Genomic DNA, 25,898 nt, shown 5'->3' with positions numbered 1-25,898 from the left:
ATCCTAGCATGCATCATCATTGGGAACGCAGTGGAAGCTTTAAAGTCGAACACCATCTATTCACAATTCTTTTCAAACAATGAAATTGACACATTTTCAATTTAACATGAACTGTTTTACGCAAGTGTAACAAGTAGTTGAACGTTATAACACAAACCCAGTGACATACTTTAAGGATGTAATGTAATTTAACAGAAGTTAAAGCAGACTGGTTTATGCTTCCGGTTTGTTCCTTCAAGCGCTCCAACTTAGCGTAATTTCGGTGAACTCCACAGTTGGGTGGCAATTGCTGTAAAACTGCAAGGGAAGTTCAGTTTCCCCTAAACCCCCCCCCCCCCCCCCCCAAAAAAAAAAAGTGGTGACTATGTACTGCTGTGTGTATTTTTCATTGACTAATTATGGGCAAGAATAGCTTCTTATCACAGGTAACTGACACAACTTCCTTCTCGTTCACCTCGGAAATTTAAATTTAACATAGTCGGACGCTAAGGGTCTACTGACTTCGATGGGGAAGCGTAGAGTTGGTTGTTCCTCTGTGAGAAACTGGACAGTCATTGGATAAATGCTAGGCTTTGTTCCCGACCATTGGACGCTCAGTTTTGCTGGGGGTCTATGGAGCAATCGGCTTTCATTCATTCATTTTCTACCGCTTATCCTCATGAGTGTCGTGGGGGGTGCTGGAGTCTATCCCAGCTGTCTTCCAGGTGGGGTACACCCTGGACTGGTGGCCATGCATCCAATCACAGGGCACATATAGACAAACAACCATTCACACTCACATTCATACCTATGGACAATTTGGAGTCGTCAATTAACCTAGCATGTTTTTGGAATGTGGGAGGAAACCCACGCATGCACGGGGAGAACATGCGCAACTCCACACACGGTGGAATTGAACTCGGGTCTCCTAGCTGTGAGGCAAGCATGCTAACCACTCGATGATTATTGGAACGCCTTTTTGATTGACAGTGACATGAGTGAATCTGCGATTTTTCAAGTATTATTTTTCATAGCGTTGTTCTTGACTACTGATCCCCAGCGACTTTGTCTTTGTTAAAAACAACTAGCGTTGTGTTTGGCGACTCTCGTCCGTCACTCCGCACTGCAGAGCTTCTCCCCTGTCAGGATCACTGACAGTAGAGCTGTTGGCTGAGGCTACTGTGTGATGTTTCTTGACTAAAAATGTAGATTACCACCACCAACCAGTTTGTGACTGCAGAGTTAATCAGGAATAGGGTTGAGAAGGCACTAAATCCAAATCCAGTAGTGGTTGAGTGTTATTGTTGCGGACTTACTGCCCCTACCATTTTGGGGGGGAACCCTGACACAGAAGCATAAACCAGTCGTGGTCAATGAAAACTTGATTGAAGAACATAAACGTAAAAATGAATTGAAAGTGTCATTCTTCGATCATTTCCCAAATTCCCCTAACTACATTTCCAGAAGTTTCCAACCTTCGCAAGCTGAGGTGTGTTACATCAGATATGTGTGTGTAAACCTGGCGTAGAAAAGGCGAAACATCGTGTAAACAACTTCTCTGCATAAACATGGAATGTATTTAGACTGTGTGTGTATGCCTCACAAGTGGTCTATCCCTTTATGCAGTGTGTGTGTGTGTGTGTGTGCGTGTGTTTAGCTGGGTCGGTTGAGGATGGTCGACATGGATGGAGCGATGGGGGGAGGCGGGGCCGCATTCACAGGGGAGGTGGGGCCAGAGCTCTCGTTGCCGTGGGGAACAGGGCCGCGTCCGCTGTACTGGCCGATGAAGGATCCGTCCTCGTTAAACTGGATGTCCACGCTGTCGCCGTACTCTGCCAACGAATCGTCGCTGCCCAGTTTGCTGTCCCCGCACAAGGACGGCTGGCTGTCGGAACGCTTCTCGTCCGTGTCGCTGCGAGATGTTGATGGACAGCTATCAGGTTACGGTAACGTTATGAAGGAAAAACCTTTGTCCTTGAACCAATGAGTGTTTGAACACAGCATCACAATAACTAACATGCGGTTAATGAGGCATTCAAGTTCCTCACCTCTCCAATGATCTGCAACCGAAGCGTTCAGGAGGAAAACAAAAAGTTCAAGCACACCTCGTCACACCTTTTTCCTCCAAGCTAAGAAACACGGAAGTCGTGACGACCCACCTGTATTCCCCAAAGGTCTCATCCTTCATGGGCCGAGCTTCCGAGTCCACCTCCTTTTCTTCTTTGTCCTTCACTGCAGACGAGACAAAACTCTTGACGTCAAACAAAAACGAGAACAATTTCCTTTTTAGATGATCTTACCTGCATATTTGCCGCCCTTTCTGCGTTTGATGAGGCAGAGGATGAGCAGTATTAGTATGAGCAGCACGATGGCGCTGATGAGTCCGATCAGCCAGCCTTGAGTGGCGAAGCCTCCGCTCACCTCAGACGGCCCTGCAACAACACATTTCATTTTGTTGAAAAATTGTTGAAAAAAAAACAAAAATTTTTTTTCATTATTTTTAAATATTTTAAATATTTTTTAATATATATTTTTTAAAAAATAAATATATTTTTTATAATATAATTTGGTTTTCAATGGGAAATTTTCTACATTTTCTTCAATTACTATTCCGATAATTAACCATGGCCTTAAAGGGGAACTATTATGCTCATGTTTGGGCGCTTTGTCTTGAGTTGCAGACTCCTATACAGCATCTACATATGATAACCCACACAGATCTTCCAGAATCTGCATCTATTCCAGCTGTATTTCCTGTTTTAATTAATTCCACTCTGCTGTGATTAATCACATTTTCAATCGCTCCGGACTACTTCCAGACTACTGCCGAAACCAACGGTGCTAACACGGTGAAATTTTCCACAAGAGGAGGGCAGGCGTACCCTATATCAGGAAGTCCCTGTGATGTCACAGAGAGCCAGTGTTAGAAAAAACTGATGGGGATATCACATTAAAAAGTTGACTGTTTACTTCAGAAAACATTCATTTTAAAGGATAATGTTGTTGTTTACATGTCACTGCATATACTTACAACCACTACGGACACCCGTTAAACTACAACATGTGCGTTCATAACCATATAATTTTGTTGATGATTATTAACAACAAAAAACAAAAGATTATAATATAGCTACATGTAAACGTTAATCGTTAAAGCCGCACAAGGACGACAACAAAGAAGTTGTTTATCAAACCAAGCTTAACCCTACCAAAGACAGGTCGCCAAACTGAAACAATCGGTATTTTGATGTAGACTTACATCGGTATAACCGAGTATTCAGAGCAATACCAATCTTAGCCAACACGAGAATACTACATTCTAACTACATTTGTAGGTCATACAAGTGGAAAAAGCAAAACCAAAACCAGGATTCTAGTGTACCATTACACCCCTATATTGTACTTTAAAGTGTGTCTCTTCATTGAGTACCTGGTCCCAAGGTCGTTTTTGCTGACTGCCACTGAGTATAGTTCCCATGCATGACGACAAGATGGTACTCAGTTCCTGGCTGAAGGCCCGTCAGTGAGTAGAAACCTTGCGTGGAATTCACCATCTCCGATTTCTCCCACTGACTCCCAGCTGAAAACATCGAGATCCTCTTTTACGATATGCCTCTTGTTGTCCATAGGCTATATTTCACATACCACTCTTCCTGAGGAAGCTGATGTGGAAGCCGTGGTTCCTCTCTCGCTCTCCAGGCACCCAGCTCAGATTGAGCACAGTATTACTGGCCGTGACGGAGATGTTTGATGGAGGAACTGCATAGAGGGGGGGAACAAAGAGAACCTCGTCCATGCTGGTAGAAGTGCTGGTCATCTCTCCAAGAAATTTGCAACGTGTTAGAATCAAGGTTGTTTTTAGTGGTGGGCAAAACCGTTCATTTCAGTGAACCGGATCATTACGGTTCATTCAGTAAAATGATCCGTTCATTTCGTTCCATTGGTGGTTAGCCTGTGATACTGCTCAGGAACCCGGTCAGTTCGTTCACTCATGTTCATGTTTGTTCCGACTCAACTGTCGGTGATGAACGAACGGCCGACGAGTGTCTGTCAATCTTTCGGTCTCGGTCTCTCAGTCAGCTAACCCCACCCACCCACAGAGCGAGGCGCAACGATAGGATAAGACAAAAGGAACCAATCAAAAAAGAAAAACATTTGCAACTGATCCGACTCAGCGGGTATTTTAGGGGCGGTGACCTCGTTCATTCCGTTCACAAAAAAGAACTAGTTCTTTTGACCCGTTCGTTCATAACCGACACACCACTAGTTTAGTTTTACCTCCATCAAAGAGAGTGGCGTTCCTCTTTGTTATGGGCGGTCCGTCCCCTGCGGCGGTACGTGCGATCACCTTGAAGATGTAATAGCTCTGAGGGTCCAAAGCGTCCAACACAAGGTGGGTTACACTGGGATCACCAATGATCTCCATCTGAACCAGACCGTCTTGGTTCTTCACCTCTACACACATGAAACACAGCCCAGTCAGCCAGTGACAAAGTATCAGTACATAACAACAAATACAGTTTACCTTGTTGGTACTGCACCATGTACCCCAACAGAAGTCCGTTGGTTTCCTCAGGGGGGGTCCAGTAGAGAATCAGAGAGTTCTCTGATGGGCTTTCAAAGCTCAGCGACGCTGGAGGTCCAGGAGCTGCACCACCACAACAACAAGATGATGAAATAACGACTGTAAAAAAGAAAAACCAGACCCCTCCTCGAGGCTTACCTCCTTCCGGGGTGCTGACGTGGACCGCCGTGGAAGGGGGGCTCTCTCCTTTGCTGTTAAAGGCTGTGACGGAAACCGTGTAGCGGGAGTAGAGCTGCAACCCTGTCACTTCCTTTGAGTTCTTCATGCCTTGGACCTCCACCATCATGTTATCCTCTTTGGCTTCCGCCAATCTTCTCTGTCGCTCCCTTCCCTCCTGGAGGTGTTGCCTTTCCCCTGGGGACCGCAAGCTGCGAGGCCCCTCCGGACCCAGCCTCTTGATGTAGATCTGGGACAAGAGAAGGAAGAACACTGAAGTAAGATCGTGTATTTCTTTTGAATTAAAAACAGGCCCTGATTTTAACTGCTTGGCCTTAAAAGGAGAACATCTCTGGTACCCTGTATCCCAGCAGAAGACCTCTGACGTTCTGGGCTTCATTCCACTTCACAGCAACGGTCCTGTTCATCACCCTGACCGTGACTCCACTGGGAGCTTCCTCAGGAACTAAAATAAGAAATTCATCATGATTTGGATCCTAAATGACATGAATTCTTATGCTTCTCAGTACCATCCTCTCCAGAATGTCCGATCTCCGCCTCCGGAGCAGGTCCTTCACCCAATGAGTTGACGGCTTGGACTTTGATCTCGAATGGTACATATGTTCCTGTGTTGTTCACCAAGAAGGGTGGAGACTTGGCGTAGCCGTGGTTCCAGTGGACACTCTTTCCACCCGCCTTCCTCCAAAGAACCTTGTACTGGAAGTCCTTGCCGTTGTGGGATCGCTTGGGCATCTCCTGCAACGCCACACAAGTACGTTAAAAACTCTACTTGTTCTAGAGGTTCATTCAATCAGTAAATGTGAATTTTAGAGGTTTATTGTGTTTTTTCAAAACTATATGTGACTCCATGATACTGTTAGCAATGATTTAGGTGCATTTAATCACACTTTCAAGTACTTACGTCCCACATAATAGCCAAACTTCCCGCATCGGAGGACTCACTGCGCACACCGCCAGGGTTAGTGTGTGGTACTAGGAAAAAAATACACAATTTCACTTTGTAACTACTTCAAAAATAGCATGCCAATTTTTTACTTTTACTCATTCATAGTCAACAGAACAAGAAAACACATTAAAACAACAAAGCTCAATTGCACAATACTGGTGCTTCCTACCAGCAGGGGGCGTGCTGTAGGAAAGCGTGGTCTTGCTAGGTTCGCTTAGGCCAATCTCGTTGACTGCGATGACTCGAAAGACATACTTGCAGAAAGGGTGGAGTGAGAGCTGCAGGTGGTTAAAGTCACCAGGCACCTTCTTCATGACCTCCCACTTCCAGACGTTGTCATCCTGCCTGTGGGACTGCTGCTCCTCTTTTGCCTCCACAATGAACTCTGTAGGTACAGTATAGGGCGCCATTGGGGGTCACATCATGCACCATGTGATCATGGGGTTGACGTGTGCTACCTGTGATGGGGCTGTTGTGTGAGCGACCGGGGATCCAGCTCAGAGTCAAACTGTAATCCTTCACGTCAGACAGAGTCACATCCTCAGGGGGGTCCGGACGGGCTGAGAGTCCCACACAGAACTTTATATTTGTTTTTTTGATCATACAAACAAACTTAAGGCGATATACTTTCATATTAAATGTTCCAACTAATGCATGTATTCCTGTTCCTATAGGGAACACATTTATAGCGACACACACAAACACAAGTCTTATGTAGGTCTTAAATGGCTTATTTACACTTATGTTTACTATATGGCTGCATGGTGGATGAGTGGTTAGTGCACAGGCCTCACAGCTAGGAGACCTGAGTTCAATTCCACCCTATGTGGAGTTTGCATGTTCTCCATGTGCATGCGTGGGTTTTCTCCGGGTACTTCGGTTTCCTCCCACATTCCAAAAACATGCTAGGTTAATTGGCGACTCCAAATTGTCCATAGGTATGAGTGTGAGTGTGAATGGTTGTTTGTCTATATGTGCCCTGTGATTGGCTGGCCACCAGTCCAGAGTGCGCCTCGCCTGAAGACAGCTGGGATAGGCTCCAGCGCCCCCCAAGATAATGATAAAACTCACCTACGACTGTGATGGAGCCGCTGGCGGTCGACTGGTCAAGCTCGGTGATGACCTCACAGGAATACTCTGCGTTGTCTTTTGATTGGATGTCAGTCACTTTGAGTGTACCGTTGGCAAATATAGTGTACCTATACACACACACAGAAACACAACCGCTTATAACTGACTTATTCCAATTTGCTTATAGCATTTGTGTTATTACATCATGTCTTGAAAAACACTCAACACATGATTGTTTCAGCTTTGAAGAATAACAATAATATCAGTAGCTTATTACAAACTACTGTGATATATTATACTTGTATATATACGTAAAAGGTGAACAATTAATGAATTAATTCATACATCAGCCTTGCTACAGCTGGTATTAGATGTGCGAACGCTAATAAAAAATTTGTTGAAGAGTTACATCTATTTAAAATGTGGTTAAAAATGCACTTGGAATCAGTTAATCGGGGATCGATTATCTACGTCTGCAAAGGCAGAAAGGGGGAGCTCTTGGCCGCAGCCCTCCATTCAGGATGAGGCTGCCGGAGGGAGTCATTGTGCCCGGCCATTCTTGTCAATATCTTTCCCCCTTTTCAGGTATGTCACGGGCAGTTATATGTATTTGTTACTGTACTGTAACGTGAGCATTTTGAGCATATTTGGTACATTTTAAGAACTTTTTAAAGTTGAGTTTAGTGCCACGTTTTAGATGCTACATGGCACTGCTAGCTCAGCTAGCTAAGCTAGCTAACGACGTCTGTTAGGAGGGGTAATGGCACTGTTTATATTTGATGTATGTATTTGTTTATGTAGACATGTACAGTATGTTTTTTCTTTAAGTAAATGTTTAAAATAATGCTAATTTGAGTTGTGTAAACATGTAAAAAGGGACACTATTTTTTGTTTCATTAATTGGCTGTGCAAGTCTACTTGTGGGAAACAAAATGGTTACTGTGTGCTTGACATACACATGTTTTTTGTGTGTGAAATAATTAAAACATTCTGGATGGCCAATATTTTTATACTACAATATCTAACACTACATTAAGACATTACATAAATAGCATGTTATGTTACTTGTCATCTGGCGACGACTCCTGCAGTTTTTGTCCGTCTTTCCTCCAGACAATCTGGTACCGGAGCAGTCTGGGGTCCTTAAAAAAATGACAGTCCAGAAGGACACTTCCGCCTCGGAGTGCTCGCACGTCCTGAGGGCCTGTCAAAATCACCGTCCCATCTAACAGGCGGGTAAGAAAGGTAAGTAGTTACGGAGGTAAGAAAGTCCTTCTCTGTGTTGTTATTGTATGTGTGACACTCACTGAAGACTTCCAGGTGAGCGGTGATGGAGATGTTGGTGTTTTTAATAAAGCAGATGTACGCTCCACTGTCGCTGTAACTGACGTCCGATACTTCGATTGTTCCGTCAGTCAGCAGGGAGACACGAGGGTCTGACAGCAGGGGGCCCGGGTCCTCGCCCACCCTGCACGTGCACAGCGACTTTCATTAAACATTACTAAACATTCCTCAGTAAAACTGAGGATGAGTGGTGGACACAAAAAAGATGGAACTAAAGAAGGGAACAAGATGAGACTAGTGGGATACAAGGGCAGTTAGAGAGCTGATAGGCTGTCACAAGAGGGAGGCGGGACAATGACAAATCCAGCAATATAAGCACTTTAACTTCACTTTTTTATGATTAATTCACCAAATTGCCTTTTCAAAAGCTTTAACGTACTTTATAAGTGACAAATTTTGCAGACGTTGGTGAAATTAATTTGACTTTTGGGCAGATACAACATCTAACAGGACGTACTTTAGGGTGTGGCCACCATTGCTAAACTGCTTAGAGTCAAGCAGCCACCAGAGGGCGCTGTTGTGTCTGTGTCATTTTCACGGTCAAACTCACCATTCGACATGAGGCAGTGGAGAGCCGAAGGTTTCACAGAACATCTTGATGGTCCCGCCCTCGGTCACTTTGTACACGACTCCATCTGAGGACAGGATCTGAGGGGGGAGCTCTGAAGGACACACACACACACACACCACTAAAGGTCAGCCATTGAAGAAGACTGCTAAAGGTCATCTATTAAATATGTGCTATAAAACCCTTAGGAGGGTGTGTGACATATTATTCTTATAATATTTCCACCATGGTGATTAGTAAACATCATATGTTGTTTTTTTTATTCTAAATGTGTACGTACCAACAACATGGAGGTAGGCATTGTGGATGATGGAGCCATGTTTGTTGGCGGCCTCACACTGATACACCGCCGTGTCGCTTAGCTCTACGTCGGTCAGCTTCAACACACCACCCGAGACACTGCGCCGGTCGTCGCCATCCACCTCTGTGGGACAGACGGACACATTGGAGCTTATGGGCAATCAAAGAGCTTTCACTCCTGGACTTTACCTGACAGCAGTTGGCCGTTGATTCTCCAAGTGATGTTGGGAGTTGGGATGCCTTCAGCCAGACAGTCCAGTCTCACAGTTTCTCCGGGGGAGTAGCGCAGGTTCTGAGGCTTCTTCACCCAGTAAGGAACAGCTTCACACATGAAACAGGCCACAGCTTTAGCATCGAACGTAAGGAGACACACACAATAAGGCAGCCACGCTGACCTTCCACCGTGACAGTGAAGGAGTGCTGGGTGGAGCCGTGCACATTGAACGCTTGGCACTCGTACTCGCCGTCGTCACTCTGGCTGATGCTGTCAAAAGTGAGCCAGCGGTTGTGGTGTTCCCGATGCCCACCAGTCTCATCCAGATTGCCGTCCTTCTTCTTCCACTCCACCTTTGGAGTCGGGCTGAAAGAAGAAGAGGTAGTTTGGGGTTGATTCCTGGACTTCCGACAGGGGTTTCATAGACAAAACATACTTACAGGCCTTTGGGGATGCATTCCAAGGTGAGACTTTGTCCGCGGAGCGCTAGCACCGACGAGTGGGTGCTGCTCGGGTGAAAGAGCTGAGGCGGCTTGCCGTTAGCTACATCGTTACCTAGATGGAGCATCAGAAATATCCAGTGTATCGATAAATCACACTTCCTTACTAGGTGGTATCACAGCGTAGCTACTCAATGAACTGCAAACTCCACAAGATGGCGGTAGTTGCGCTCTAGCTCTGCATGCGCTTTAAAATCTTGCTTCTCTGCTGTCGTCAAAGATGTCAAAGTTGGTGTGAAGCTCATGTGTTTGTTGTCTGTTGCTTCTGTGTTGTGCAAAATACTATTTCATAAATGACCAAAAAGAGGTCCACTTTTTCATGCGCTCCAAATCATTATTTGAACTTGCTATAAAAAGCAGCCTCTCTCCATGTATCTCCTGCTTCCAATTAAAGCTACGTTCTCGTTACACCTTCATTAAATAAAACGTGAGTGTGTACTCACTGGGCAGCACGTTGAGGGCGATGGCGGTGTCGGGTAGGATGGTTCTGGCTGCAGAGTACTGAGCGTTGCAGATGTAATCCTCACGGCTGTCACTCTTGAGGAGATTAGCAAAGTACAAATTGCCGTTGAGGCCGACCATCACTCTGTCGCTTTGCCTGATGTGGACCATCTCTGAGGGTTGTTGACAGACGACACTGAATGTTACTCTCACATACGTGTTCTCACGTATTGAGTAGATTTCGTTTTATCCATTGCTAGTCCTTCAGAAGCTTGACGAAAAGGGTGGAAAATTCTATGGAAACTTGGTAAGATTACTGGTAGTCTTCAACAATTAGTGCCGTGTCGCGGCCATTTTGGGTTCGGATGGCCCTCACCCTTGTCTCACAGGCAAGCTCACTGTGTATGATAATTGAGCTCCTAATTATTGCTCTCCAGCACGACCAAGTAAGGTTGGAACGGCACAGTTTGGTGGCTAGTCCAGCTTCATATTGTTCACATGTTTTGAAGTACACATATTTTTTTCTGTTGCTGGCTGGGAATCAGAAACTCCAAGCACTTCTGCCTGATGCTTGCCTCAGCTAAACAAAATTTGTTTTGCCTGAAACCGGCTGAAAACATTTCCTGGGAGCAATTGCTCAACTGGGCATGCCCATATAAGGAGGTCAGGGCTGCGTTGACGTCAGCGGCATCCAAAATTTTGTCATCACTAGCCTATGTTGGACTATGCTTACCTTATGGATCTTGTATATATTCGGCTATTCTCTTCACCATCTTTGTCATGTTTGTCCAACTTCATTCAAGTTGTCATTAATTATACTATAAGGCTACCATACGTGACTACTTTGTGTCACGTTATTGTACAGTGCGTTATGTTTAAAAGCAGCACTGTCGACGTGATACTGCTGGTCCTCCACTTTCATCACTTAATGAATGAGTGCTGCATTCATTACCAGGAGTGGACAAGTCCTGCAATGCAGCACAGGGATGTGAGCTAGAGGGCGGAACCGGGGGGAAGTGAATCAGGCAAATGATCAAAATCACAATCACGGTACCGAGCCATCATGCCATAATATGTAATCATCATCGAAGATACATCACCATGTATAGTGGAACAGGAAGAGGTGGCTTTTTTCTAACACTGGATCCCTGTGACATCACAAAGAGCCGGGCTTTTTAATGTGGGCATGCGCTGTAGGCCAGATACACTCTAGGACTGCACTCCCCACAGCTCTGTTTTGCTCGTTTTTTAGCTATGGATCCCAGGAAAGGCAAGCTCAGGCAAAAGTGGTTGGAGTTGGTGATTCCCAGCAAGAGAAGAATATTTTCATTTTTCAACGGCATTTTACACAGCACGGTTTTTGTGAACATGAATGTGAAATATCCGTTGCTGTTGCTGAAGCCAAAACTGAAACCAAAATTTACTTTTACGAGTATGAAAACATCAATACTTTATGTGATAAACGTGCAGAGGAACTCACTCTTGTCCATCCAGTGGATGTGTGGAGGGGTGGAGCTCTGCGGCGGGTCGCAGGACAAGATGATGCTCTCGCCTTCATATGCTCTCCTGCGAAACTTCTGCTGTTTCAGGAGCACCGGCTGAGCTGGAAACCAGACACGTAAAAAAACAGGTCAGCTGACTTCAGATCATATGATCAGAAAGTATAGAACAACCTTGAGATGAACGTAAACAAAAGGACACCTCCAGGAAGTAAAAGTAGTAGCGCCTTTGTTGCTATTAGCTATACAGTGTAGAGCCATTATCAATGATTTCTGTTTCATGGTAGACTGGGGTCTGTTATTAGTCAAAATAGATTGAAATACAAGTGATATGTAGTATTCTGGTCACTAGGTGGCGTTAACGACCCAAAACCTTGAGACATTACCTTATACATTAGATTTCCTTGGCGACCGCCGGAAGGGAAAAAAATCCCTCTGACGGGATGTCCAACAAAGTTATCCTCCCACTCCATGTGGAAGTGGTAAGTTTTTGGCCGTTTATTTTGTAATTTTTTTTTGCTATTTACTACTAAATTTACTATTTGTAACTATTTGTAGTAGCCTGAAAATGGTTAGATAAATATAAGATTAAGGCATACTGTAAATCTTTAATGCTCTAACTATGAAAATATTCAATCTATTAACAATGAAGCTTAGATTGTTGAAATTTGTGTATCGTTTATCACTATGCTAGTGTTGCTGGTGTTCACGTCCTCCTGTCCCAATACTTAATGTTACGTTTTTGCCTGTGGTATTCAGCATCCATTATGCCAGGTCCAATGTCATCAATGTTCTGGTTACTGGCAATGGTTACCGCAGCAACAAGAGATGAGAGAGCAGAACAACTTCAGTCAACCTCACTGAGTCACTCAAGTGTGTGTGTGTGTGTGTGTGTGTGTGTGTGTGTGTTTTAATGTACGTCCGGCCTCTGGTTGTTCATGTGGCATCTCTGCATTGAGGATGATTATGTTATGAGATAGATAGATGGATGGACAGATAGAAAGGTGGACGGATGGAGTGTGACTCACGCTCCACAGTGACATGCCAGGTGTGTGTCATGGCGGTCCCCAGAGTGTTGAAGGCGTAACAGCGGTAGGTTCCTTGGTAGGACTCGAGCACATCGTCCTCGCTGACCTCCAGTGTTCCGCTCCCTGTCTTCTCAGACCCGAACGTCCGGCCATCTTTCACCCACAGGAACCTGACAACAAAAATGATCTCATTAGTGATGTAATATCATTTGGGGAACATTTGTTTCCATAGTAACCGAAAAAGCAGGGAGAGAATGAATAGGCGCAAAGAACTGAATTAGACCTCCATCTTGTTTGGCGTCACATGACTGACTGGAGCGGGTCAGCCCCTCCCATAGTGCCTTTATTCTGTTCTGTCCTTGAATTTTAACAGTCCAAATCCGATCCATAATAAATAAGGGACATACGTGGGAGCGGGGTTACCGGAAGCCTCGCACGGTAGATAGATGTCATCACGAGAGAACGCCGTGAATGACGTCATCACCTCTGAAGGCTCTGTCAGCACTGGCGGCTGTGAAACTGGATATACACACAAACATAACGCCAATGTAGAAGTTGAATCCAGATTTGATCCGCAATGCACATTTAGCAGCCACGTCATCAGAGTAAACGACACTTGAACATTCTCATGTCACCATGGCAACAACCAGAGTCACTTACTGTTTGTTACTTTGTCTGTTTGTCCACACGGAAGCAAGGAAAAGAGGGGACAGAGGGAAAGGTTGAGCACGTTCGGACACACACTTAAGGGACGGCAGCAATGAATGGCATTTTGCAATGTGGTCATTGAACACACCATAGTTGTGTGCTTTGCGAGAAGCAAAGGTTTGTACTGACGTCAGTCTGGCATCATTCAACAATGGCGAGTACCTAGACATTTTGTACGTTACAAAGTAAACCTGGATTGTGTGCGAATGAACAATGGCAATTGAAGAGAGAAGGAGAGGCTTCTTTTTTATTGCAAATGTTGATCCAAACTCTGAGGAGAATTTATAAGTCAGGCTAGCAGAAGTGTTTGAATGGGAGGAGCAAATTGTTTGTAAAAAATAGACATTTTTATATGTATGTATATTTAGGCTGCACGATGTTGGAGTGGTTAGCATGCAGGCCACACAGCTTGGAGACCCGGGTTCGATTGCATGTTCTCATCATGTGTGCAGGTTTTCTCCATGAATTTCCTTCTTTATAAACGGAAATAATTAACCACAAAAATGAGGGATTACTGTAGTCTGTAAATTATAGTATATAGTTCTTGTACTAACTAACTAAGTACTGTAAATATACTTTGTTTTTTCTGTTTCTTTAACTATACCTCACCGACTTTCAGTAGCCACCCCTACTGATGTCAGGAAAATAAGACATTATACTCACAGTTCACCGGGATGATGAGGGCCCCCTGCGCCGGTGGAGGGATGGATGACAGGAGGAGGATGAAGGGGAGGGCCAGTGGGAAAACGGGGCTCGGCCCACTTGAGCCTGTCCACCATTGCTGCGACACACACATCTCTCAGTGTCCCATTGACACACACTCGTGGCAACGTCACGGCAGGCTTTAATGTCGCGTGGTGCCTTCACAGTGACCAAGCTGAAACAAAAGAGGGAGTTACTATACGTATATTTACTTTTCCTCATTGGCGTTATTAGACTTATTTAAGGGGGAGCTGAAATGACGCAATACATTTGATTCTGCACAAGATTTTGTTTTGATTGAAAGGACAAGGGCGCTTGTTTCCATGTGTGAACGTGATGGGAAAGGTGATGGAAGATGAAAGCAGCAGGGAACGGCCCTTCTAATGACATCACAAAGGCATCTCCTCCTTTGTCCCGCCTACTTACTGAACACTGACCTGTCACAGCAGGAGTGTATACATGTGTGTGTGTTAGAGGGGGCTGATACCAGATGGGTGAGGGTTCCCTTCCTCTTTGTTCGCCTCCAAATGCCCCCCTCCCCTTTCCCCTCATCCGGCCAACTTTGGTCTTTTCAGCATCTTGACTTGAAGCGAGGGCTTACCCGCTCCTAAAACACTACAGCAAATCCTTTTCGGAATCCTCTCAGCATGTTCATAACAACTTGGGGTCAAGCTAAAAATAACCACGTGCCACTCCAAATGGGGCAGCAGCAGCACCATTCATGGCAGTCAAATAAAACACAAGCAATCCTTTGAGTAAACTTCTCCTTCTAAAGAAAGTCAGCTGGAAAGGATTTACTTTCTTTGTTGTTCCAAGTGGAAGTCAACTAATGGGAATGCTGTGGAATACACTCATCCCTCGTTTATCACGGTTAATTGGTTCCAGACCCATCCACGATAAGTGAATTTCCGCAAAGTAGAATTCAAAATTAATACATTGATTATTTCCGCCTATTATTTTTAATAATATTGTTATACTGATAATAAAAACATACATCTTTCCATTAATGCGAGTTCTGGTGCTCCATATCTTCATTTAAAGGGTTTGCTCTGCAGAATGAGACGACTTTTATTTGATTAAAGGAGGAAACACCCCAGTAGGCTGCAGCGTTATCTAATTATAATCAAGTTTTGGAAGGAATATGGGGAAAATGGGAAGGACGGCTGGGCGCTCGTATTGTGGTAGAAAATGGATGGATGGATTAAAATGCATAAGAAAGTTTAACATTTTCAACGTTTGAACACTGGAATGTTTTCCTTTAAAATGTCAGTAAAAAAATAAAAATAAATGCACTTTAACGTGTTAAGAAGGATTACGCAAGTTGCAGGATTACTGAAGGGTCACGAGACGGCTGCTACCGAGCTAGCTCGTTAAACTACAGTTTATTTATTCCAGACTTATGAAAGGGTTTCAAGTGGAGTGGAGAAGGACAAAGTAAGGTACCACTTCCACATGGAATGGGAAGAGAATCGCCATTGCTGATTCCATGCACTGCACAATATTTAATTTATGAGATCATTTTAAGATTAGTTGGAATCTAGTCCTTAGGAAGCCCTTCAAAGTCCCGACTACATTTCACCATCAGCTGTTCAAGTGTAAGTGTTGTATGGCCTTAAAGCCGGCCTGTGAAGTGATCTTTTAATGATGTTCTACCAGTGACATATGTCCATAGAGCAGGGGTCGGCAACCTTTATCTTCTCTGTCAACAATGCTGGCTTCCCTACTGGGTATACCTCAACAAAGGTTGTCGGCCAATCACACCAGTCATCACCCTTATGTCCTCCTTCACTACACCCATAAACCTCCTCTTTGGTCTTCCAGCATCCTTCTACCAATATATTCACTATCTCTCCTCTGGACATCCCAACCATCTCAGTCTGGCCTCTTTGACTTTATCTCCAAGGCCTCTAACATGTAATGTCCCTCTGATGTACTCCTTCCTGATCCTATCCATCCTGGTCACTCCCAATGAGAACCTCAGCATCCTAATCTGTGCTATCTCCAGTTCTGCTTCCTGTCTTTTCTTCAGCGGCACACGTAACTTGAAGTTGTTATTTCAAAATGCCCGCAAGTCATGCCGGGTCGTCTAGCTGCAATAATATGAACTATGAACATTGGATGTCAACTCCTCGTTTGCTAATCAACATGTTTTGCGGTCAAGCAAAAATGCGACAAACATGGAAAAATGTTGAAAGAGTACCACAAGCTACCCAGCATGTCTTGCGGTGGCATGTCTAACTCGTAAGTTTACATGGAAAAGGTTTTTTTAAAAAAGGAATTTGGTAATGCCCGCGGGCACAATAAAATGGAAAATCCTCAGCTATCAAACCAGGTTGTCTCCCTATCAAACGCCTCAACATCTCCTTGATTTAATTCACTGTTGAACACCGTCTCACTGAAGACATGACGACATCCTTCAATGTCCTTCAAGTCTCCTGTCAACATCACACGTCAGAAATGTAGCCTGTCAACCTCAATGAAGACCTGCTTTGATTTAAGACTTTATTCATTTACCCCCCCTACCCCCTCTTCCCCGTGTCTTCTTAACACGGAGCCGCCTTTGGAGGTCTATGAATATTTAAATTACAGGAAGCTGATGCTAATATCTTTTTTTTTTTACTTTACCGTCAGTGATCAGCAATGAAGACAGGCGAGGATGAGCATGCTGGGAAGTCAGACATCATTTCATCTCTTCATAGCGGTAATGAGCGTGCACACACACACACACACACACCTTATGGTCTTCTGTCGTGGGTCATTTATTTTGTTAATAAACCTGGCAGGGAGTGTGTGTGTGTGTGTGTGTCCAGCTGTGCCCGTGGGGTTCAGTTTTCCTTTAGAAAAAGTTCTTATTTTGTTCTGATTCTGAGGGGCCTGACTTTTTTTTTTGATTGCTGATATTGTCACGGCGATCATTGAGCATGCATGGGACATTGGAGCAATATGGCTGTAGGGGATGGGGGGGTGGTGGTATGGGGCACATTAGCCAGCTGTCACTCTTTTCCCCAAACCCACATGTGTCTTTTTTTGAGGAGTACGACACAAGGACACTGATATTGGACAATTGGAGTATAGCTATGTTAGCTACAGTGCTAACATTCCGCTCACATTTTAACAGCAACATCATGCTAGGTTGGCCTGTTTACTGATTAAAAACTAAATGATAAACAGCTCCATGTCCATGATTTATTGGGAGATATGATTTATTTTTGAAAATAAAGTGGTTGGTGTAGTCTTTCTCCTCTAAAAAAATGGAGCAAACAAGAGAGAGATAGAGATTATAGATTTTTCTCATTTTTGCTGCTCATAAACCGGCTCTATGGAGACATATTACTATTACAACATGAAAAACTCACTTTGGCACTTTCTTTTCAATGATAGACAAAGCAGAGGCTTTTACTTATCTAATAGCACTAAACACTCTGAGTACCGAGAGACCCTGAAGCAGCCTGCTCTCAATTACCCATTAACTATAGTGTGACTGCTACCCCCCCCAATGTCCTGGGCCCTGGGCCGTCCCACAGAACCTGGGGGGGCGGTCTATTGGGAAGCCGGAGGGGAAGGAGGCAGGGTGGGTGCAGGTGGGACGGTCTATTTGGGAGTGGTTGGGTTGGTGTGTGTGTGGGGTTGAGGGGTGGGGGGTGGGGGGTCGCAGGTGGACGAATTGTGCTTGACGAAGCGGGAAATGAATTCATTGATAGATTCCGATCTGCCAAGAAGAATCTGGAAGTGTGGATGAAGATTAAGGAGGGGGGAGGAGCCACTCACCCCACAGTGCACCCCCCCCCACACACACACACACATGCACAGCCTAATTGACCTCTGATGGCACAATGTGTCCTTTCAATGATAGAAACACACACATTTTTTTTCTTTTTTTGACCCTAATTTTCACCTTACATCTATTATTCATTAAATGCCCCCCCAACGACACACACGTGGATTCATGATAATGTTGACCACTGCAAATTGTGTGTGTGTGTGTGAGTCTAAGATCAAACTGATGTTGGCCACATCAGACTTGATGAATATGAAGGAGAATAGTCATTTTAATAAAGCACCTCAGAGATTAACATGTCTATCTGAAGGCCTCTATGTGTGTGTGTGTGTGTGTGTGTGTTTGCTTTACAATGGTAATTTTACCATTCGACTTCTTCCTGGGGGGCAGTCCACTGGGGTGTTGGGGCATTGGGCAGTTAGGCGTGTGCATTTGGGAGGCATGACATGAGGGGAAAATATGATTTTAACATTATATTTAAGAAAAATACCATGGAAAAAAAGATATGACTGGACAGACAGACAGACAATCCTTCTATTTTGCCCCTTGTATTGAGTTGGGGACTCCTATAGAGCAGCTTCACACAATAACCCGCAAAGAAAGCTTTCTAGATCTTCCAGAATCTGCACCTAGTCCAGCAGTATTTTGTGCTTACAGTGAAAACAGTCTGTTTTAATTTATTCCACCCACGGCAGGATCCCGAATCCGATCCGGAAGTAGAGACTGGGCAGTCCAAAGTTTCTCAAGAAAATAGGTTACATCAAGACGTCTCTCAATGGTAAGTAGTAGTACCTTTAGTATTTTAGCACTAGGTTTTCTACAACATCAGTAACATGTTATATGGTCATCACACATTTTTTGCTCCCTGTATGCACACTATATAATGCTACACAGACAACCGCTTTGTCTGGTTAGGAATGGTAACAAATGTAGCTTTCACGAAGACACACTTCCTGGCAGACATAACACTGTAAACAAAGAAACAGAGCTTGGGGCAGGGCAGAAAGCATAACACGCCCATATAAGGAAGCCCCTGCACTCTGTGACATCACAGAGAGCCAATATTAGAAAAAAACTCTCTGAAACGGAGCGTTCAGAGACATCCCAAACTGAAACTTTGGCTATTGTTTACTGAAAACACAATGAACACAGTTTTGGCTCATTCGGGATACTTCATTTTGTGTAGTCCAAACACGTACGGGTTTGGAATTTGAAATATATTCTACTTCCTTCTGCAAGAAGAACAAGCAAGGCAATGTGAGATCACAGACGACAAAACCAATGATGTAGTACTTGGGGGGTATTTGGTCTGATGTTATTCTGTGATGTATTAAACAGCCTTACAGTGCTCAGCTTGTTCAGCTTGGCAACATCATTAGGAAAGTGACATTTTTAATTAGCCTAAAAGTGTTCTCTAACCCCTTCCGATCCGACGCGAGCGAGGCAGGCGTGTCTGTATTTGCTTGTCCTCTCTCAGCAGGACAAATGAAAGAGAATGCGGCGCAGTGCATAAATCAGTCATTAGTGACGCTATGTGGCTGGATAAACAATAGCAGTCTAGGTGGGGGTCACTGAGGTCCAGCCCGGGGAGCCCAGTGGTACCAGCTGGGACAGGCGAAGCGGCGTTATGGAGCGCCACGGGCGGTGCATAGCAGACATCTATCAATGTATATAAACACACCCGCTACGCAGCGAGGAGTCTCGGCCTTCTTTTGATACGTGACATCATATTAACGTTACAGTATCATTCGCCATCACTGTGGTAACAGATCAGCGTTAATCAATACGTGTCATGATCATGTCTCATGTGTATGATGGGGGGGGGGCTGCACTTAAACAACGCCATTAACACACCGCTGACGTCTCATGCTCTTATTGATTTTAACATCCTGTAAGCTAGCCGGGGTCCCTATTTGCTTGTCTCTTTAAGAAGGACGACGTACCAACTTTGAACCTGGAGAGATGTTCTTCATGTTATCTACCTATCTGTTCCGAGAGGACAAAGACGTCATTGATGACATCATGGACTAGAATGGAGACTCCAGTAGAGGAGCAGCGAAAGTGTCTCCAAGTGGAGCCCCTCCCTGACCGCAGATCACATCCTTCGTCCATCAGATCTCCTTTCTCCTTCATCCTCCCTCATCCTCCCTCACCCTCCACAGCATCCCCCAGCCCCCAGTCCTCATCATGGAGAGAGGTAAGCGGTTAAAAGAATATTCAACGATTGTCCAATCGTATCACAAAAATGCCAGCGAGTGAGACTGCCAGGAGCTTGGATCCATTTACATCTTTCCTCTATCGCTATGGTAACCAGCGACTCCAGCAGCAGCAGCACCAGCAATATTTACTAGCCCATCCCCCACGTCGCCCCTCCTTCTTTTCTCCCATCCCCCGCTCTGTCCCGCCACACTCTTTCTCAGCGGCCACGCCCTGCATCTATCGCACACACACACACACACACACACACACACAGTCTCCTTTCATGGTAAGAATTGTTTAAAGCTAATTTGTGTAATTGTAGCAGATGATACTGCTCATATATTTTGACAAGCAAAACTGGAATGGAATCTTCTCCACCAAAGCCCACCTGACAACAAAAATAAATGTGTTTGTGTTTGTGGACGACTTTGTGGTTATGATTGGCCAGATGCTGCCAACAACTGTTGTGCTGAAAGCAAATGTGGGCGTCCGACAAATACAATACTCTAAATACTGTAAGTCTATGCTATTTACTGTGGTGTGAAAAACTGTTTTTTGTCACTTAAATGCTTCAGATCATCAAACAAATTTAAATATTAGTCAATAACAACACAACTCAACACATAATGCAGTTTTTAATGAAGTTTTTTATAATTAAGGGAGAAAAAAATCAAAAATTACCTAGAGCCCTGTTTTCAAAAAGCGATCCCCTAAAACTGGTTGGGCCAACCTTAGCAGTAACAACTGCAATCAAGGGTTTGTGATAACTTGCAATGAGTCTCTTACAGCCCTGTGGAGGAATTTTGGCGGAATTGTTGTACTTCAGCAACATTGGAGGATTTTCCAGCATGAAGCTCCTTTCTAAGGTCATGATGCCACAGCATCTCAGTAGGATTCAGGTCAGGACTTTGACGAGGCCACTACGAAAAACTTGATTTGGGTTTCTGCAGCCATTCATAGGTGGACTTGCTGGGGTGTTTTGGATCATTGATCATTGGTTTTGGTCTTGGAACTCTTTCGCCCAGTGTCTTTCTTATGGTGGAGCCCTGAACATTGCCAAGTGAAGCCTGCAGTTCTTTGGATGTAGCTGTGGGGTCTTTTGTGACCTCTTGGATGAGTCGTCACTGCGCTGTTGGGGTAATTTTGGTTGGTCGGCTGCTCCTGCAAAGGTTCATTGTAATTCCATGTTTTTTCCATTTGTGGATAATGGCTCTCACTGTGGTTTGCTGGAGTCCCAAAGCTTTAGAAATAGCTTTATAACTGACAGAACTCAATTAATCTGTTATGTTTTAACGCGGGAACAATCACTTTTTGACACAGGGGCATGTAGATTTTGATTTTTTTCTCCCTTAATAATAAAAAATGTAATTTAAAAACTGCATGTTCTGTTGAGTTGTGTTGCCATTTAATAATCTTTAATTTATTTGATGATCTGAAACATTTAGGGGTGCAAAAAACGCCCAAGAAATCAGGAATTTGATAACTTATTTCATTTTAAATGTCAATGTAGTTTTGTCGTTTGAGCTCTTATCTTACTGAGCGATTATAAGGATGTTTCAGAAAGACAAAAGTGTACAGTTCGACGTGTTGAGTGACATTCGTTGTATAAAAACGCTTCTGTTAGTCAGCCGTTTCACCGATGCGTTTGCGGTCGCCTTCTGAATGGGCGTCTGTCATGGCTGATGCATGCGAGCCAGATAAGTAGTCCTATTGTGTTTGTTATACTTGAGTGTGTGATAAAAGCATTGTATTAGCTGCATCTGAGGGGATTAAAAGCCAAACACTGAGGGTTTGTTAAAACCTTCCTAAAGTGGCTAATCCCAGCTAATGGGGCTAACAGACGGATCAGGTCGGAAGCGGGGTGAAGACCCCAGAAGAGCAGGAAGCATTCCTCACATTGGTGGGTACAAAGATGTCTTTCTGTGGAGCAAGAATGTCGAAAACAAGAATGAAAGAAGATGATGATTCACAGAGGAAAGGGATGTGACCAATGAAGATGGATGGATGGAACCTAAAGATGAAGATAATATATACATAATAGATCATTTCCTTTTCCCTCTCCAAACCAGACATCATGTTGATCCATGACACAGCATCTGGAAGCTTTTTTTTTTTTTTACTGTATTTATGAACAGCAAGATCAATGACAGGACACAATTATATGTATTTGTATGTATTAACAGCTCCAAACGAAATTAAAATGTTAATCAAATGTTAAACATGTCTAGAAATCTATAACACCAGTCTATTTAATGGTAGCGCACTTTCACGTTGTTATTATGAGACAAAGGGTTACGTCACGTCACCACGTCATTTCGAGTGTAAATCGTATTTTGTGGGATTTCATACTTAAATGTAGCAAATTGTGCTTCCGCAGTAAGAGTTACGTTAGTCAGTAATAACAATATCTAATTACTCTTTTCATTTGTCTTTCTCTTTATTTAATAATAATAATAATAATAATAAAAAGTTTTTGTGATATTCGGAGTGTCTCTGAATGCACCTTGCTGTCGGCTCGTGACATTAAGGAAGTGTCGTTCCGAGAACGACTCGAGTCATGTTTGTTAGTTGCTAGTTGATAATTAGGTCAACTCTGTAGTAAACGTCATTTTTTTCAATTGGAGTTCACGACTTAATGAAATTGTTTGGTGGCCATGTTTCGTTGGTAGGAAGTAGGACGTCGTCCCTTTTGGATTTGGTTTGCGGGGAGTTTGATAGAGTGACGTGAACGTGGCTCAAGCTGTTGTCTGGGGAGCACTTCGAATACTGCAGGTGAGTCGTCAACTTTGGTTTGGTTACTCATCCGGGTATGTGGGCTAAAGTGCATAAATACCCACGACTAAAGCACCTGAAGACTGTTGTGCATTTGTGGATATTAGTAATGTTAATACTCCTTAGCTTTTCTATTATATCTGAATTAAGTTAGTAATTTAATTATGGGCTGTGTGTATATGACTCTTTTGAATGCGTCTCTGAAGAGTCGTTGGAGCTGTATCCACGGGATCAGTTGATTCTAATTGCAAAACATGATTTACATGTTGGTGATAAACGGCCAAAAAGGTACATTAAAAATATAATTTAGTTGAATCATGAATTATAAAAATAATTTTAATTTAATTTTAAAAATAAATGTTGTTAGTAAAAATGCAATAATGTCAAGCTCAAGCTAATTGATGTTATGTATAGCAGTTCTTTGACATAGCATAGCCCAGGATTTTAACATTACAATAACAATATAGACTGTCTTGCCAGCACCACGTGAGCATGTGGTGTCAGTCTGCTTCATAACTCACTTCCACTTTAAGACAAATCAGGATAAATAATCCCGGGAGTTGATCCTCAGCTCCCCCCCTGCGACTGCACTCTCTGATCCCATTCCCAGATGTTCTCCTCACCCTTCGTCTGAGGCTCTTTTTGATATCATGGATTAAAGCTTTGCTCCTTTTACGAGAGCGTCTAGTTCCCTGTCTAGTTCCCTGTGTAGTTCCCTGTCCAGTTCTGGCCTCACTGTGGGGGAAAGGAAAAGAAAGTTGCTAGGAGGGATTGCAGGAATCCAGGAGTAAAGAGACAAACAGAAACAATTGAAAGGAGGCCAAACAGACAAAGTGATGGCAAATGGAGGAGAGAGAGAGAGAGAGAGAGAGAGAGAGAGGGTTCACGTTTGAATCCTGCTGAGTACACGTCCACTTCCTGAACCCACTCAGATAATGTCCAGTGACCTCCTGACACCGCCGCTTGTCTTTATGTGCTGCTACCATGGCAACCATGTCAATAAAAATCACTTAACATACCGCCAATCAACATACCATCCTCCCCCCTTTTTTTACACTTTTATTTGTGTTCTCTATTGTACTTACGCAAATTTTACCAATTTAACGTTTGGTTGTGTAAATCCTTTCTAGGTAGGATCATCTGCATAAATAGCGTGATATCATATTGTAGCCACTCAGTGGAACGCAAAAATAATTCACCCAAGATGAGGTAGGCTACACAGTACACAAAATAAGCAGCTTCTACTACTTTGTACCACTGAAATGTAGTATTTTGCAGACACGCTCACATGTGACATGTTTACCAAATTACGCCCACCAAAATCCATACTAGATGACGCATCTATGAATGCGAAACAATAATATCAGCAATGGAGACACAAACAACCCTACATTTTTTTTTAGCTAAGGATGTTCAGTGGCGTCCCGCAGGGCTGCATTCTAGTCCTCAAGTTGTTCCTACACATGTGACTACAACCTGTGCTATTTCATCATCGATGCAACCTTTACTTGGGCTGTTTGCTGTGTGAAAGTCATCCATGCTAGCATAGAATTTTGTAGCGCACTTGGCAGGAAGCGATGGGAAATCGCAGCCTCTTGAAGCGGAAGGGAGCAAGCATGTGACGGGATGCTTGTGTATCATTATATGATAGCACAGCAAAATCTAATACCCATATGAATATCATATCACTGCCGTTAGCGTTATTATTCATTATTAATGCAACATTATTAACTATACAATACAGAAAAAAATGTAGCACGACGACAAGGAAGCATTGTGCACACCTCATGCTGAACCTCATTGGAGCATCACGCACACGCACACACACACACACACACACACACACACACACACACACACACATATGCCTCCTCACCTCTTGTCGGTGTTTCCCGTCTCTATTCCTTCCGTCTCCCTACTGCCTCTTCTTCTTCTTCTTCTTCAGGCGTGGATACTGCAGCGACACATAAAACACGCCCGTCTGAGTGCTCGTCTTCCTCCACCTCACCCCCCCCCCCCTTACCTTCTCTCCTCCTTACCGTCACTGCTCTCTCATTGGCCGCCTCACCCAGATGACATCAGCCTCTCTCTCTCTCTCTCTCTTTCTCTCTCTCTTTCTCTTTCCACGTATTCCCCTGGCACCTCCCAGCCCCACCCCTCTTTTTCACCTCCATGCACCCCCACTTCTCCCTCCTCTATTTTTACCTCCCTCCGTGCCCGTCTGCTCTGACTTTACAGCCTAGTGGAGGTCATAAGAGTGTCTCCCGATTTATGACGCAATTACATGTCATGTAAATCACATGGAAATGATGGAAGACAATGGTCACACATTTTTGGACTCCGATCGGCTTCTGAGATAAAAATCTCCTATTTTTAATAAGATGAACTGAAAATCAATTGATAACTGAGCTTCAAGATATTGTTTCCATTAAAATCCCATCTGTTTATATAATAGATTTAGGCATTTCTGCTTAAAAATAATATTCATATTTTGGAAATATTTAAGTTGCACTTCTGTATCTGTCAAAAAATAAATTACACTCCACTTATTGCATTATTTGATGAATAAAATACCTTCACTGACAAGACATGTGATGTGGAAAACAGCGATGTTATGATCACTCAACCGGAAAATGTAGTCAAATTGGTAACGTCGCTACCCAACACTTATTGGAGCAGCAAAAGTCAGCAAAACTGACATAATGATTAAATATGCTGCTGTTTTGCTGACCAATGATATAAATTAAAAAAATGCATCATGTTAATGCAATATAGTAGGACTTTAAGAGGTTTGCCACCAACTGCTTATAAATATCTTACTTACTTTTTCTGTATTAGTGACCCAAGGCAAGAAAAATGTCACTACTTTTTTTCCGGAAGCATTTTGCTTGTAGACCAGCGACATGGGCTGAATCAACTACAACATATTTCTTATTGTATTTTCTAAATAAAGTATTTTAATATGAATTCATTCATTTATCATTTATTTCCGCCCAGCGATTGGCTGGCGAACAGTCCAGGGCGTACCCTGCCTCTCGCTCCAAGTCAGCTGGCATAGACTCCAGCATACCCCTGCAACCCTACAGA

At 43.7% G+C, this 25,898-nt stretch overlaps 1 protein-coding gene and 1 long non-coding RNA gene across 7 annotated transcripts; one reads left to right on the top strand and one right to left on the bottom strand.

The window, feature by feature from the left end:
• Positions 1 to 355: 355 nt before the first annotated feature.
• On the bottom strand, positions 356 to 24,920 carry LOC131136888 (neural cell adhesion molecule L1.1-like). 4 transcript variants are annotated; one of them, XM_078798100.1, is made up of 29 exons: positions 24,835 to 24,920; positions 24,688 to 24,765; positions 14,024 to 14,237; positions 13,060 to 13,171; positions 12,653 to 12,822; positions 11,606 to 11,728; positions 10,128 to 10,298; positions 9,625 to 9,739; positions 9,366 to 9,550; positions 9,160 to 9,291; positions 8,951 to 9,094; positions 8,653 to 8,764; positions 8,066 to 8,226; positions 7,824 to 7,983; positions 6,759 to 6,886; positions 6,146 to 6,247; positions 5,857 to 6,072; positions 5,643 to 5,713; positions 5,251 to 5,476; positions 5,080 to 5,186; positions 4,703 to 4,970; positions 4,505 to 4,627; positions 4,258 to 4,434; positions 3,625 to 3,738; positions 3,410 to 3,559; positions 2,280 to 2,411; positions 2,139 to 2,211; positions 2,028 to 2,039; positions 356 to 1,891 (listed from the first exon to the last, which is right to left on the bottom strand). In XM_078798100.1, exons 3-29 carry the CDS (start codon positions 14,154 to 14,156, stop codon positions 1,633 to 1,635), a joined length of 3,876 nt encoding a protein of 1,291 aa, XP_078654226.1. In that variant the 5' UTR covers positions 14,157 to 14,237; positions 24,688 to 24,765; positions 24,835 to 24,920; the 3' UTR covers positions 356 to 1,632. The 4 variants fall into 4 exon arrangements, with proteins under 4 accessions (XP_078654226.1, XP_057940201.2, XP_078654227.1 ...); XM_058084218.2 differs by lacking the exon at positions 24,835 to 24,920 and having other exon boundaries at positions 24,688 to 24,813; XM_078798101.1 differs by lacking the exons at positions 2,028 to 2,039; positions 24,835 to 24,920 and having other exon boundaries at positions 24,688 to 24,813.
• On the top strand, positions 3,344 to 20,532 carry LOC131136898 (uncharacterized). 3 transcript variants are annotated; one of them, XR_013630183.1, is made up of 5 exons: positions 3,344 to 5,492; positions 7,872 to 8,003; positions 16,694 to 16,763; positions 18,536 to 18,618; positions 19,771 to 20,532. It is a non-coding gene; the product is annotated as an uncharacterized LOC131136898 (long non-coding RNA). The 3 variants fall into 3 exon arrangements; XR_013630184.1 differs by lacking the exon at positions 3,344 to 5,492 and adding an exon at positions 7,288 to 7,343; XR_013630185.1 differs by lacking the exons at positions 3,344 to 5,492; positions 7,872 to 8,003 and adding an exon at positions 8,780 to 8,797.
• Positions 24,921 to 25,898: the final 978 nt, after the last annotated feature.

This window comes from Doryrhamphus excisus, linkage group LG17 (genome assembly GCF_037039965.1).
Source record: "Doryrhamphus excisus strain RoL-2023G ecotype Guam linkage group LG17, RoL_Dexc_Guam_v1.1, whole genome shotgun sequence".
Lineage (NCBI taxonomy): Eukaryota > Metazoa > Chordata > Actinopteri > Syngnathiformes > Syngnathidae > Doryrhamphus > Doryrhamphus excisus.
This window is presented reverse-complemented; position numbering and strand designations above follow the sequence as displayed.

Excerpts from the sequence above, each read along its gene's own strand:
- LOC131136888 (XM_078798100.1), bottom strand. The coding sequence starts at position 14,156 with ATGTGTGTGTCGCAGCAATGGTGGACAGGCTCAAGTGGGCCGAGCCCC. Across the intron at positions 9,551-9,624 it reads GAATGCATCCCCAAAGGCCT|CCCGACTCCAAAGGTGGAGT; the intron begins GTAAGTATGTTT and ends TTCTTCTTTCAG. Across the intron at positions 9,095-9,159 it reads CAACGGCCAACTGCTGTCAG|AGGTGGATGGCGACGACCGG; the intron begins GTAAAGTCCAGG and ends TCTGTCCCACAG.